Source organism: Cydia amplana, chromosome 5 (assembly GCF_948474715.1).
Source record: "Cydia amplana chromosome 5, ilCydAmpl1.1, whole genome shotgun sequence".
NCBI lineage: Eukaryota > Metazoa > Arthropoda > Insecta > Lepidoptera > Tortricidae > Cydia > Cydia amplana.
Genome location: NC_086073.1, coordinates 5459673 through 5474450, shown reverse-complemented (window position 1 = coordinate 5474450; position 14778 = coordinate 5459673). Strand labels below are relative to the sequence as shown.

Sequence of the window (14778 nt, the reverse complement as noted above, 5' to 3'; positions counted from 1 at the left end):
TTCGAGTGTAGATCTGAACGGTCAAAAAACGTCTAAATAACTACTAACTAACTCTGACCGGTCCGTCGTAGCAAGTCGTAGCGGTCAAGGAGTTAAGTAAACAAAATAACTCGTCATTTCGTTGTCTAGTCCCTAAGATAATAAAAACTCGGATTTTACAAACGTTTATGGCTTCGTCGTCGAGAAGGATGTCATCTTTGCATTCTTAAGTAATGCAAAGTCTAACTGGTAACAAACTAAACATTTCGTTTAATCTATTTACAGAAAAAATCGTGAATAATGAATAATATCATTATGAAATGCATGTTTGCATAAATTGTGTATATTTGAGTTAAAGAGTGACGTTCGTTTTAAAAGTTTTTATAAATTCATACAGGTAAAAGTTTTTATAAATACATAAGTAAATAAGGACATTTGAAAGTTACCGAATACTAAACCGAAGCCGAAAATGTTTGTTTTAAACTGTAAAACTTTAATAGCTCGCCTTTAAAATGGTATTAGAAGTTCTAGAAAAAAAACTGGCGGTGCAATTTAAACGTTTTCACTTTATTCCTATAACAGCACCTTTTCTCTACAAATTTTCTATTTTACCATTTGTGCCTTATGTCGCATAGCATAATGCCCCTCTCTCTAGTTCGTATCGTATATTAATAAACCAATAAAACAAATACATTATTTTTCAATTAAATGTATAATGTCCAAGCTTTTTTTATATTTACAATCACTAACATCTAACTAATCGTTCAGTCATCTCTTTCGTAGAACATAAGTTATCGAACACTATTACAAATATCACTACTACTCATCGATCATAACCGCAAACGAAAAACGAAACTGAGTATCGCACCGAGATTAATTCTCTGAACATAGTAATTAATTATTAATCGATCGTTCAAGAAACAATTCGGTTTAGACAAAAACGAATCGACGTCACCTAAGCAAACTAGGAGTTAATAGGAGCATCACGAAAATAATACGTCCGGACGGGGGCCCGGCGGGCTTCCTAATAAATATCTTTGGCATGAACCAACGGAGCGTCGACAATTCACACACTATTATTGCTTTGTATGCCAAATGAGTTGGTCGGTTGTGTCGCGCGGGCGCGGCTAGCGCGGCGGTCATTCCCAAGCGCCGGCGCCGCCGAGCGCGCCCGCGCCCGCGCCGGCGGGGTCCGGCGCCGTCGGGGCTCGAGTCCCGCCCCCGCCGCGCCGCAAGCGCAGCTGCTCCTCGTCCAAGGGCGTGCGCATCTTGCGGAACTCGTACACTAGCGGGAAGATGCGCTCCACGGCCGACTGCACGTCGCCCACGCTGCGAGCTGGAAACGACACGAGCGTTATTTTCTACCGACAGTCTTTAAGACTCGGTTTAGACTCTCGCGCGAGCCACGAGACGAGCCGCGCCACGAGACGCGAGTCCACCGTTTACACTCGCGTTCGGCTTGTCATTCGGTTATAAACCTTATGCCGTGCCGTTAGTGTTTAAATTATATTAGCTCGACGAGCTCGCGAGCCACGAGACGAGCCGCGAGCCCACCGCTTACACTCTCGTCTCGTGGCTCGGCTCGCGGCTCGTCTCGTGGCTCGAGCGAGAGTCTAAATCGACTATAAGATAAAGTTACGTTAAGCGCGGAAGGAGGGCTCGGGTTGAGCGTGTCACATCCGTGGGCATTGCGTGCATACGGCGTCTGTTCAGCTTCTTGCTAATTTCAGTACAACAGAGGCACCTGGCAGTGCGAAAATTAACATACTGGGTACAAGGCTCCACGTTCGTTTTGAGCACACCTGTGTTGTCGGGAATTAAAGTGGAGGGCAAACGTGGTAACATTTGGCTTTTGTGTTGTGGATAACGCTTATTTTTAGGCTTAAAGACTCGAGCCCACAAGACTCGTAAGTCTTCAAGACTCGACTATATTTGAGAATTTTATTTATTTTACGCGTATGGATGTAAAAAATCGCCTTTGCCGCCTTTGAGGCGTTAAGCCTCGAGAGTCTTAAGGGTTAGAGTCTTAAAGCCTCGAAATGAGCGTTATTCACAACACTATTTGGCTTCCTTTCTTTTTCTATTTGAAATTGTACTTCCAACTTTTGTGTTACAAGTCAATCACAAGCTTATTCCGTTTTTACTGATTTAAAAAAATGTCTCCAATTTTCTGGTGGTTACGTTTTCAATAAGTACAACGTTCTATGACCGTAACAAAACGGACAAACAAAAAAAAATGAAATTTTGGGGACACCTTTATCTCGTATTAGGATCGAAAAAGCTCGTGATTCTGAGTGGAAATATGTACATACTTAGGTACTTACTATAAAAATACAAAAAAATTTAATGCACGGGATACAAGCTTAAATAGAAATATTCCAATTGAAAACGCGCAGATTCTTCTAATGCCGATACCTATTCGCGGTGGCCTCCTAGAATTATAGTTTGTTTTTTTTTTTTGCATTAGAAATAAGGTAAACAATCTTGATGTGTCTTTTAATTGAAAAACACGTTTTAAAAATAAGTTACGGCAAATATCTAACAATTATGAACCTAATACGATCATTTATATTCTTCTGCTTTCATAAGTAATAGTTACTGATTTTTAAACGCTTACGTTCTTTCAAGTTCTTTCTAATGCTAAAAAAACGAACTATAATAGCTCCCCGAAAACGAAAGCCAAGAGAAACAATGACAACTTTTCAAAGACGGTGACCCTTTTGTGTAAAGGACATAAAATATTAACATGGTAAATATACGAAAATAACTACGATAAATTGCCTATTTAGTTTCGAGTCGTAATAAAATCCTTAGATACATCTACTGTCCTGTCCAATATGCGATTGATTATAATAGTTATCAAGATCTGTAGAGCCTTGAAACTTTACTAACTTAACGGTCACGATAGACACGCATATTGAAACCGAAAATTTAATGAAATTTTACCGACTTGGTTAAGATTCGGACATATGCATATGAAACTCGCCAGTTCGTCATCACATTTTTTTAATTCTTTTGATTTTGACGAAGGTAACGTTAGCGTGGAAGTAGCTGCTGTCCTAAGGAATGCTCCCTTTGTTTCTTGAAACCTTAACCTTTTTAACGCCACAGACGGCAATTGACGTCAACGCAAAATCGTGACAACGACGCCAAAGACGGCATTTGCCGTCGATCGTTTTTTGATGAAAAAAAATCTACTGAAAAACACCCCACTTTTAGGTTGGCATTATTTATTCACAAAACTAAATTTTACCCCCGTGGCGTCAGTGGCACGGCAAATGGATGCGCCGTTTGGCGTTCAAAAGGTTAAAGTATTACTTATAAGTATTGTTCAATGTCTTCCTCTTTTTTGGAACTTTGGTTAAATAAATAGGATTGCGATATTCTAATCACAAACATTTTACACATCATCATTAGGTATACCTACAGAGACGTGTGTGTGGTATCAGAACGGATGCTGCATGACATGCGTCACGAGATAACGGCCAGTTATGGGGTTACGTACGGCAAATGACGGCTTTGCTTAAAATTGTTTAGTACCTATTGACTTGTATCAGCATGGTTTCGAGAATGGAGAGAATTCAATGACAGTATATGTATTTAGGTAGAGTCGGACCATTTCAAGTTTTCATTCCAAGAGCTACGTCATCGTCAAGTATGGAGCTTAGGGGTAAAGAAGAGACGAGTTTCATATAGATTTTCGTACGTAGACCCGCCTGTTGATATCTCTATTCTATTGCTGTAATAGAATTAACCTATTGGACGCCAATGACCGATATATTCGCACCGTAGGTTCAACGCCAAAGACCGATTAATCGGTCACAGACCACAGAGCAACATCGACCTACGTGCATATACATAAAGTTCAACTTCAGTTTGACACTTCAATGATGTGGCGTCTGAGTGACAGCTTTTGTGTTTGACACGGCGTGGAAAAGGTTAATAATAGTACTAGGTACTTACAGAAGATTCACTCTAACAAAACGCGTCTATTACGACAGATATGACCACTACGCGCTAGGTGGGGCAAGCGCGAGCAGGCGTCCGTTCCGTGGTGCGCGGCAACTACTATAGTAGTAGCCATAATGGCTAGACACCAAAATTGGTGTGGGACGCATGTACTTGTAGCGACGCGACAAAATCGCGGAGTGAGCCACGCCTGTTGCTGTCATGCTCGCACAGTGACATTGACTTCATGGGCGGGACGGGACAGCAATATAATTATGCGAGTGCAATAGAGATGTCAACAAGCGGATCCATGTACGAAAATCTATTAGCCGGAGAGCTAGCCACGGCGATAGGTATGCAATTTATAGAGCAACGAAATCCCTCTAGTTAGTATGCCTACTATACTATCATTATTAATTAATCCGGGCGCCTGGCAGCTGTCTAGCGGTGGGTGTGGGAGTGGATGGGCAACAAAGTGGTTGTAAAATCAATTGAAGGTGTGCAAGTTATGTTTATAGAGCTCTGTGTTTGGTGTGATATAATAGCTAATTATGTATTGAATTCAAATATAACAATGCCAGGCTTTTTATTTAGCATCCCTCTAGTTAGTATGAGATACTAACTAGAGGGATTTCGTTGCTCTATAAATTGCATACCTATTTACGTGGCTAGCTCTTAGACCATATATGGTGCGTCTCTTCTTTATATGCATTCTTACTGCAAAGTTAGCGTGGTCAGAGATTATGCGGGCAGGCTAAAGTTATTATTAGGTCACAGAGCCACTATTATTAAATAATGGTTTTAAGAAACGATAATCCCGCGAGGATGATGCCGCTCCCTGACAAGCATGAGGAAATTGAGGAACTGAAAATTGCTTACAACCTGGCATTCCTACCTTACTACGTCATACGCGTATTCTATTATGGAAGTTGTATCAACTATTTTCAAAATGTTTGTTTTCTTCTGCTGAGAGAGACAGAGAAAGGTAAATGTTATTACTTATTTCCCTGTCCCTCTCAGTAGGAGGTTGGTAGAAAGTGTACGACGATAAGATAGATGTAATAAGCCCTTTAGCTATAGTAATCCATATTGGAATATACATATCTTAGATTAAATAAATTACGACAAAGAGAACCAACATAAAGTAAGTACCTGTTATTGTGACACCTCCCGTAGAGAATATTTTTAATGTAGCTTTAGGGTTATATAGTTTATATGTGACACCAGGGTGAAGCTCAGGTTCATAGCTGTAAAAAAAAGTTTTATTTAAGAAAAGAGGTAAATAAAGTTATGTTTATAACAATAACTTCAGACATAAGACGAAACAAATTGTTTTTTTGCACAAACATTGTTCGACAAAATAAACAACATACATATTTTTAAAAAGAAAAAAAATTGTTAGAACCAAATGTAGTCGGACATTGATTCTCGTATCTATTATCTCGCATCAATCTTATCATGTGTTTATTTTAATATCAATTAAACAAAAACTATCCTAATATTATGGTGCTTGATTAGACTGACACATTTATATTTTCTCAGTGTTGTGGATAACGCTTATTTTTAGGCTTAAAGACTCACGACTATATTTGAGAATTGTATTTATTTATTTTACGCGTATGGATGTAAGAAATCGTCTTTGCCGCCTTTGAGGCGTTAAGCCTTGAGAGTCTTAAGGGCTCGAGCCTTCAAGCCTTGAAATGAGCGTTAATCACAACACTATATTTTCTAGTATCATAGTCATTTGGTAACTTTGATAATCGGCTACAAAAACCACTTTTATTCATTTTTAGCAGCCAGCTTTAAGTAGGATTTGCAACTTCTCATCATAGTCATCATATTTCTGGTCACAGATTGGGAATTCACAAAAGAATCTTAGAAAATACCTGGTGCCGTACAGCACCATCGATTTCAGCTATCAAACTAGGGGGCATGATTTATTCTTCAACTTTACAAATCTTCTACAATCTTTGACTACAGTAAAATGTATGCTAAGGAAAGTATATCATTTTATTAATGAAATAGGGCGAAAACTAGAGCGTGGACGGAAACTAGCACAATGACCCTATGTTTTATCATATTATTGTTATACATTTTATGGTTAACAGGTACCTAAAATAAACAACTTAATAAATTTCGAACTTACGAATATTTTAAATACCTATTTCGTTTTTCTGTCTGTTTCCATTTGCTACCCATTGGAAACAAATTCAACATATTATGTACCTATTATCTAAGCAAGTACCAGAACCTATAAGGCAATTTTTCTTCAATTGTAGTAAAACAGGTAGGTCAATGAACTCTCTATTTGTTCAATGTTTCACATATCTTGAAACATAAGTCCAATGTCATGATGTCATTACCCTCTGATGATTTGATGGTCTGTTTGTAAAAATGCATGCTTCTTTATGAAATAAACAGATTACATTTTACTTTAAACCAACGCATACTTACTATTGCTTGGTACTTCGTAAACTGTTATTTTGTAAGATGTCAGCGTACATGAGTTGTATGGGGAGTTAACATTTCTATAGAACTGGCACTGTTCGCAGCATACAGTCTCAACCAGCAAGCCCTAAGATAGATATATTGCGGCCAACTAGTGTAGGCGTTATTTAAAAGTAGATCAAGTTTCTTCTTTTTGACTCATGAACAAATAAGCCATTCAACACTTACAGTGCCAACCGCCTCATTTCCAATACAAAATGAACACAGCTAGCGTGTTCTTGGCAGTCATGTGTTAAATGTACTGCCACACGAATAAATAACAAGAGCAATACTCACTCTGCCTCTCTATATTTGTTGGAGAATGCCGTAATCCTTATTCCGAAGGGCATTCGACAGGTTCCTAATACATTGACTACGCGAAAGTTCTGGAAGCGCACTTGGAAGCCGAGCTTCTGCAGCGCGCGCGCGTACCGGCGCGCCGCGACCTTGGCCTGGTCCTCGCTGGTGGCGCCCGTGCACGTCACGCGCCCCGACGACCAGATGGATGCCGTCGTGTACGGGCGCCGGAGCTTCATCGTCACCATCCCGTTCTCGCGTCGGAACTCCACGTTTACACCGTTCAAAGCTATTTGTCTCAGGTTCAAGTGGCACTTAACACTAAAACTACACACGACATTGTTTATCATGATGTCTATTTCGGGGGTCTCCTCGTCGTCGGGCGGCGCGGCGGCGTCGAGCGCCGCCGGCGGCGCCACGGCCTGCGGCTCGGGCTCCCGCGCCGGCTCGCAGTACTCGTGGTCAGGCACAATGTGATTGCTGATGCTGATGCCATTCTCTTGGATCAGCGTAGCCATGGCACCCACAGCTTGCTGGAAATAATCAATATTACTCTTGTTATATTATTTTACGCAGACATTAAAAACTGTACATGTTATGTGTTTAAAAAGAAAATCCTTAGTTGTGTAAGTTATTTATTTATTTATTTATTTTAATCTTTATTGCACAATACATGAAGGTACAAATGGCGGACTTAATGCCTTAAGGCATTCTCTACCAGTCAACCAAGTTAAGTAAGTTAGTGCAGAAAGCTTGATTTCAATTGTCACACATTTCTACCTCAAATACGGGTACACTGGACAAGTTAAGGAATCTTTAGGCCAATCCTTTTATGTAAGTAAATACCATAAACACAATAAAAACAATCATTTCCATTAAGCCTATGCTGTGTGTGTGCATTTGTTTTAGTTAGTGCTTTAACAATACATTATTTGAACTAAGGTTCTTCACACATATTGGTAGAAGAGGCCTAATCTTCTTAACTCTTCTCTTATGAGAGTAAGTTTGAGTAAGACATAAATATTTGACCTACTTAAGTGAAAAGAGGTCAGGAATTTAATAAAACAATGCCTAAACTGGTGTGCTCTGAATATTTACTGAAAAAGGAAATGAGTCAGACCTTTTAATCAACATTGATTAAAAAACATAAAGTGCCTACAGTACAACCGTGTGAGTGGTTATCGGCAGCTTCCAGCAGTAAATCGTAAAGCAAACTTTATTGAAAATTGTTCATTGCATAACAATGGCCAATCCCAAACATGCACGTGAAACAATGAAAACAAGTTCTACTCTGCATGGATTTATATGTTATTATGCAACATTTTGTATAATTCTCCATTTTCACTACTTTAAATTTTATGAGACAGGATGGTTAGCTTGAATAAATTAAGACTATTTTAGAAAGTGTCACACTAAATATAAGTAAGTTAAACCTCTTTTTTTAATATTATTTTTCCTAAATTATTTAGTTTCTTGAATTCCACAACATGCCTCTGATATTTATAAAGTGGTAGCTGAACATATACAATTGATATTGTCAAACAACTGATTCAAAGTACAGGACAACACCCCTTCCTTAACAAATTAAGTGTATAAAATCATTTAATATAATCTGTTAAGATTTTTCTACAGTTTCTATACAAAATACCAAATCACAAAGGACTAGTAAAGAAACAAAGGATTCCTTCTAAGTTACTTGCAAAAGAAAAGTCATTAAATTATTCTGAATTCAAATCTGGGCATAGTATAACCACAACTCAATTCTGGGCATAGTACTTAAATAGCACAAAGGAATAGGCCTATGTTCATAACTTGAGTTTGTAAATTTGAAGTGTCATTGGAATTATAACAACTTGACATTGACTGCATACCTAATGGGATGCAAAACAGAATCAAATTTCGCGAGATATGAAGGAGGGATAACAATTAGGCCACTTCCCACGGCGTGGCACGACGCGAGAGCGACTACAACAGACAGATGACACTCGCACAGCTGACTGCCGGACCCCCCGCCCTCCCCGCTCGTCGCCCCCGCCCCGCATCCGCCCGACCCTGCGCGGTGCACCCTGTAGCCTACCTGCGCCCTTGTGCCAGGATTGCACTTGCACATGGCACATGGTAATCTGTCTCGCGAATACTACGCACTCGATGGCCTGGTAGGAAACGGGACATCAACTTCTTCCCGCACACCTTATGCACGTCATTGTCAGTCAAATCACAAGAAATCTTGCTATAATATAGCCAATATTATTCTCAGTTAAGCGATCACACTAAAATAAGTCGAAGTCAGCAGTTATTGACCCCATAACGACCTGAACCACACGTGATTGAATTAGAGTACAAAGAAAAAATATTTCTCAAGTGTTAGGTAAAATAATATAGGGTTATCCCGAGATCCCTTCCCCTTTCACAGAACATTCAATGACATCAACATATCAGACTACTAAGAAGTAGGTAAAATTATTACAAAATAACAAGAAAACTTGAAATGAAATGGGACAGAATAGAGTCATTCAAACTGAACAGGTGATGGTTTCAAAGCCAGGATCTGAGGATATCCGTAGATATTATAATAATAAAATTGATTGAAACAACAATTACCTGAGATAATGTGTTATATTTGTCACAATTATTTTTACACCAGCAGCGAAGTAACAAATTTCATTGCAAAAAGTCAAGGTAGCATAAAAGTGAGCTGGTAATTAGATGTCCTTGCACAATAACAAATACTTTGGCTCACAAAAAATCACCATCTAATAAACAGTACTTAAAAAATCTTCGATTTTATAATAAATGCAAAATTAAAAACTTATGCACATCCTGCCTAGCACCGCCATGTTCCATTCAAGACAAGTGAACGAATGAAAATGAATTTTGGATTAATGAATGAAGGATCCTGCGTGTCTATGACAAAAGAATGAATGGATTTATTTGTCTATGCGCTTTTCTAATGGGCTCTATAGACGTCCGATACTGCTTGCGACTATTTATCAAATTGTATCAAACAATTACTCAGGTGCAAAGAATATAATACCTTATAATACTCACTAGGTGCAACAAATTCAGTCGATGCCTCAATGTATCAAAAATTGCATGTGATATGGTGTGCTTTGTAGACTCCATTAATACGAAACAACAAATCACATTCACTTCATCGGCGAAAACATGCAAAAATAAAACTTTTTGTCTTGTACATCATGTGAATAAAACTTTTTGTCTTGACACATACGATCTTGTCAGTAGAAAAAGGCGGCAAATTTGAAAAATGTAGGCGCGAATATCTTCCCATAGAAAATTTGAATTTCGCGCCTATTTCTACTGACAAGATTAGCTTGACCATCTTTATAATTCATATTTGGAAAAAATATTGAATACATTGTTAATATTATATTATTATTTTTCACTACAATACCATGTCCGATCGTTTGAAAACTGCCTTATATAACACGAAGATAGTCATTTCATAGTCTGTGGCCCCTCTGAGTCGCCATTGCGAACTTCATACGTGCAGCTAACTTCATAATATTGTTCGATCATCGGTCAAGCGGTTGAATATTTCGTAATTAGACAATATTTTTAAAGCTGTGCCAATAATTATTACTATTTAGTGTTCGTTTATCCATTATATTTAGTAGGAAACCGTTTATTCGGTAGGATATAATCGCGAACGTGCATATGCTTTGTTGTGAGAACCACCTTTATCTGCTGTCATTTTGAGCTATGCAACACAATTTTTTCGACTTTTCGATAATGAAATATAACTTAGCGGTGGAATAGTGCGTCTCGGACAAAACAAACGGGCAGTGGTCTCCGAAGGTCGTGTACTCGTCGAGGGTTCGCGATGTGGCATCAGTGGGTGGTGTGATCTGGAGAATGTGCGGTGGCGTTTAGTGCGTGAAGACGTGAGAAAGGGTGTCAGTATGGAGGTAGTGGTGAAGGACGAGGAGCGCATGCGGCGGCTCCGCGCGTTGGAGGAGCGGCTGTGCGACCCGCGGTCGCCGGGCAACGTGGACTCGTTGCTGGACACGGTCGCGGCGCTGGTCTCCGACTGCGACCACCCGGCCATACGCCGCATGAAGAACGTAGAGGCCTACACTAGCAGATGTAAGCCACCACCACTTTATTTCACATTAAACCTTATTAGTATAATTTGTAGCAGCTTTGTGCAAATGTATTGTTTAAGTAAGTAGTAACAGTGTTGTTAACAATGACATACCATGTACGTTCATTATTAGTTGGGAAGTTTCTTCACCAGAAAATGTAATTTCATTTCAAATCATATTTTATTGAGTTACAATTTGTCTTTAATATATTCTGGAAGAAACCCAAAAGAGGCTTTAAGGGAAGATTTATCAGGGATAAAGCCTCATAAATCTTCCCTTAAAGCCTCTTTTTGCTACTTTGCAATATTATAATGTCATGCATATTACTGCAGAATATCCCACTAGTCTTTTCCACTGATTTGTTTTGTTATCTTTTGCCAATCATGTTGATTATGTTGTCATTAAACAAACTTTTATACAAAACAATTGTATAATACATTGAACTGAGTGTCTATGTATGCTTATTTTGTGAGTAATATTCATGAATGTACCTTTTATTTCATAATAAAAGTACCTCTCTTTTGTTATAGATGAAGAGTTTGCATCTGAAATTGTTGATCTTCGTATGAAGGCAGCAGATTTTGACCTGATAAAAGTGATAGGTCGGGGAGCATTCGGGGAAGTGCAACTAGTCAGACACAAGTCCACACGTCACGTGTACGCCATGAAGCTGCTGAGCAAAGTAGAGATGATCAAAAGGTCAGACTCCACCTTCTTTTGGGAGGAGAGACACATAATGGCACACGCTAACTCTGAATGGATTCTCAAATTACATTTTGCCTTCCAAGACCACAAGTATCTTTACATGGTAATGGATTACATGCCCGGTGGTGATCTTGTTAGTCTCATGTCTAATTATGATATACCTGAGAAGTGGGCCAAGTTTTATACAATGGAAATAGTGCTGGCGTTAGATGTAATCCATAACATGGGGTTTGTTCACCGAGATGTTAAGCCGGATAACATGCTAATTGACAAGTATGGCCACTTGAAGTTAGCAGATTTTGGCACCTGCATGAGAATGGGCCCAGACGGGCTGGTGAGGGCTAGCAACGCTGTAGGGACTCCAGATTATATTTCTCCTGAGGTTTTACAGTCCCAAAATGGAGAAGGAGTGTATGGCCGTGAATGTGATTGGTGGGCTGTGGGTATATTTTTGTATGAAATGTTAATTGGGGATCCACCCTTTTATGCTGAGAGCTTAGTAGGAACTTATGGAAAAATTATGGATCACAGGAACTCTTTACAGTTTCCTGATGATGTAGAAATATCTAAAGAGGCCAAGTCTCTTATAAGAGGGCTGCTCACAGACAGAGTTAGAAGATTAGGTAAGAATAGTGTTGATGAAATCAAGCAACACCCATTCTTTTACAATGAACAGTGGAGCTTTGATAATCTCAGAGACTCCGTGCCACCTGTAGTCCCTGAGCTGTCCAGTGATGATGACACTAAAAATTTTGATGAAATTGAAAAATCTGATGCATTAGATGAATCTTTTCCTGTGCCAAAAGCATTTGTTGGCAACCATTTACCCTTTGTGGGCTTCACTTACAATGGGGATTACCAACTGTGTGGTCGTAGAAACCAGCACACAGATGTTGTAGACACAATCTCAACCAATCATATCAACAATGTAGGCTCTGAAGCAATTTTGCAGCTAGAAAAACTTTTAGAACGAGAGAGGGATGGCAGACGTAAACTTGAGGATAGACAAGTGAGTCTTTGCGCTCAGTTGGAAGAACTGTCTCAGAGAGAATCTAGGAGTAAAAAATTAATAGCAGACACTGACAAAGAGTTGGCATTACTCCGACATGACCTTAAGGAAATTCAGCGCAAGGCAGAGATTGAAGCAGAGTCAAGAAGGAAAGCAGAAATGAACTACAGTGAAGCCAAAAGACGACTCGAGGAAGAACAGAACAAGAGAGCAAAAGAAATGAGCAACCTGCAAAATTACAATGATAAAATCAACACCCTAGAAAAGCAGTTGACGGAATTACGCGAGAAACTAAAGCAGGAGTCGGAGGCGGCGGCTAAGGCGCGGAAACAGGCGGCGGAGATGACGGCCGCGCAGGCCGCCGCCGCCGCCGTCAGCGACGGGACAACGGCACGTCTGCGCGCGCAGCGGGACTCGCTCGAGCGCGAGCGGGCGACGTTAGCCGACGAGCTGGCCGCCGCGAAGGCCGGCAAGCAGCGCGCCGAGGCCGCCGTGGCCGAGGCGGGCGGCCGGCTCAGCGCTGCGCACGCCGAGCTCGAGCGCTCGGCCGCGCGGCTGGGGCAGGTGGCCAACGACAACCGCCAGCTGACGGAGCGCGTGTCACAGCTGGAGAAAGAGTGCGCGTCGCTGGCGCACGAGCGCTCCGCCGCGCACCACCTGTACCAGCAGGAGCTCCGCGCCCACCAGGACACGCAACGCTCGCAGCTGCTTTCCAAGCAGGAAGCCAACCTCGAGCTAGTCAAAGGTGAGCTGTCTCCTCCCGTATTATTTCTCAGCCCTTTCCCCCTCTATATTTCCTCGTATACCTCACCTAATAATTCGGTTCGTGCTAAACTCACTACAGCTAAACGTTGTTTCCCTAAAACGATTTTCATTACTTCACTTTTTGCATGCTTCAGGAACATTGGAAATGATATTTACAGGTATTGTCCAGTTTGCTAATTTTCCCCATAATGCACGTATCTGTTGAAAAAAATTGACATGTGTAGCCTTAAATGTCCTTCCGATACGCTACGGGTATAAAACCTTAGTGATCCGTTTATGTTAGCTATAACAGTTTAAACAGTCGGACGGACCACATTGAAGTTTAAATTACGCTGATACGGCATATCATACAGCGAAATGTCGTACGCAAACTGCTCAAGCTGTTTCACTCCGTCTACGTTTTGATGTGGTCGTTCCCTAGTTGCGAAGAGGGATTGTTTAACTGTGTGTTGGTGGGCAGCGCTGCAAGCTAAGCTGAACGAGGAGAAGGCGGGGCGGCAGCGCGCCGAGGCCACGTGCCAAGAGAAGGACCGCCAGATGTCCATGCTCAACGTCGACTACCGCCAGATGCAGCAGCGCCTGCAGAAGCTGGAGGGCGAGCATCGACAGGAAAGCGAAAAGGTAAGCTATACACTTGTACGGATTCATTGTTGTACTCAGCTTGACGGATATATAGAAAAATTCACAGCCTCAGGCCCAATTCATGAGATTGTGGATCTGTAACATCTGTATGTATCTGTAGCGCTACTATCAACTGAATATCCTCAACTTACCCGATTGTACAACATTAGAACATTACCATCGCACCCAGTGACATCGTGCATTTTCTTTTTTACCTGGAAGCTGCTGTTCTCTGTAAAATTTGTCTTCGTTTTTTATAAACGACGCTAATATATATTTTATATTATAGTTCGTTTTTTTAGCATTAGAAAGAAGGTAAGCGATCTTGACATGACTTTTTATTAAAAATCACCATTGAAAAATAAGTCACACCAAATATGTTAAAATTATAAATCATATACGATCTTTTACATTATTTTGCTTTCATAAGTAATATAAACTATTTTTTTTAAAGCGTTTTTCAATATTTTTTAATAAAAAGACACGTCAAGATTGTTTACCTTCTTTGTAATGCTAAAAAAAACGAACTATAGAGTATAATTTATGTTATATTTATTTTATAAATATCTTACGCACCAATATATTTCTTGGAACGCTTAGTTCATATTACGTTCCTGGCTCACCGTTACCACTTTTCATAGTAAGCAGGTATGGGTGTGGGAGCTGAATGATGTGTTTACGATGAGACACGAGTTCTAACCTGGCAAAGGGATTCTGGAAGGAACACTAATGTTTTCCCAATAATCTTCTAAATGGATTGATCGCTCCAATCATACAAAATCCAATTATTTTTTGTAAAATATATGTGATCGTAGGATTTGAAAACGCTAACAATGTATATATGTATTAACAATCAACCAATTA

At 40.1% G+C, this 14778-nt stretch overlaps 2 protein-coding genes across 2 annotated transcripts in view; one reads left to right on the top strand and one right to left on the bottom strand.

Moving 5' to 3' along the window:
• Nucleotides 1-1118: 1118 nt before the first annotated feature.
• Nucleotides 1119-9579, bottom strand: LOC134648172 (TATA box-binding protein-like 1). The gene is made up of 4 exons (XM_063502652.1): nucleotides 9313-9579; nucleotides 6712-7244; nucleotides 5080-5174; nucleotides 1119-1315 (listed from the first exon to the last, which is right to left on the bottom strand). The coding sequence occupies exons 2-4, from the start codon at nucleotides 7227-7229 to the stop codon at nucleotides 1119-1121; spliced, it is 810 nt and encodes a 269-aa protein (XP_063358722.1). The 5' UTR covers nucleotides 7230-7244; nucleotides 9313-9579.
• A 623-nt stretch (nucleotides 9580-10202) lies between these two features.
• LOC134647840 (rho-associated protein kinase 2) overlaps nucleotides 10203-14778 on the top strand; it is a 30645-nt gene continuing 26069 nt past the window's right edge. Inside the window, exons 1-3 of the mRNA XM_063502169.1 lie at nucleotides 10203-10815; nucleotides 11345-13273; nucleotides 13754-13914. Coding sequence (XP_063358239.1) covers nucleotides 10632-10815; nucleotides 11345-13273; nucleotides 13754-13914 — 2274 coding nt within the window. The 5' untranslated portion in view covers nucleotides 10203-10631. The remainder of the gene's footprint in view (nucleotides 10816-11344; nucleotides 13274-13753; nucleotides 13915-14778) is intronic.

Bases quoted from the DNA above. Each gene is read 5' to 3' on its own strand.
- LOC134648172 (XM_063502652.1), bottom strand. From the start codon at position 7,229: ATGGCTACGCTGATCCAAGAGAATGGCATCAGCATCAGCAATCACATT. The intron at 5,175-6,711 runs GTGAGTATTGCT...TTTTTTTTACAG, and splicing joins AACAAATATAGAGAGGCAGA to CTATGAACCTGAGCTTCACC. The intron at 1,316-5,079 runs GTACTTACTTTA...TGTCGTTTCCAG, and splicing joins GGGAGGTGTCACAATAACAG to CTCGCAGCGTGGGCGACGTG.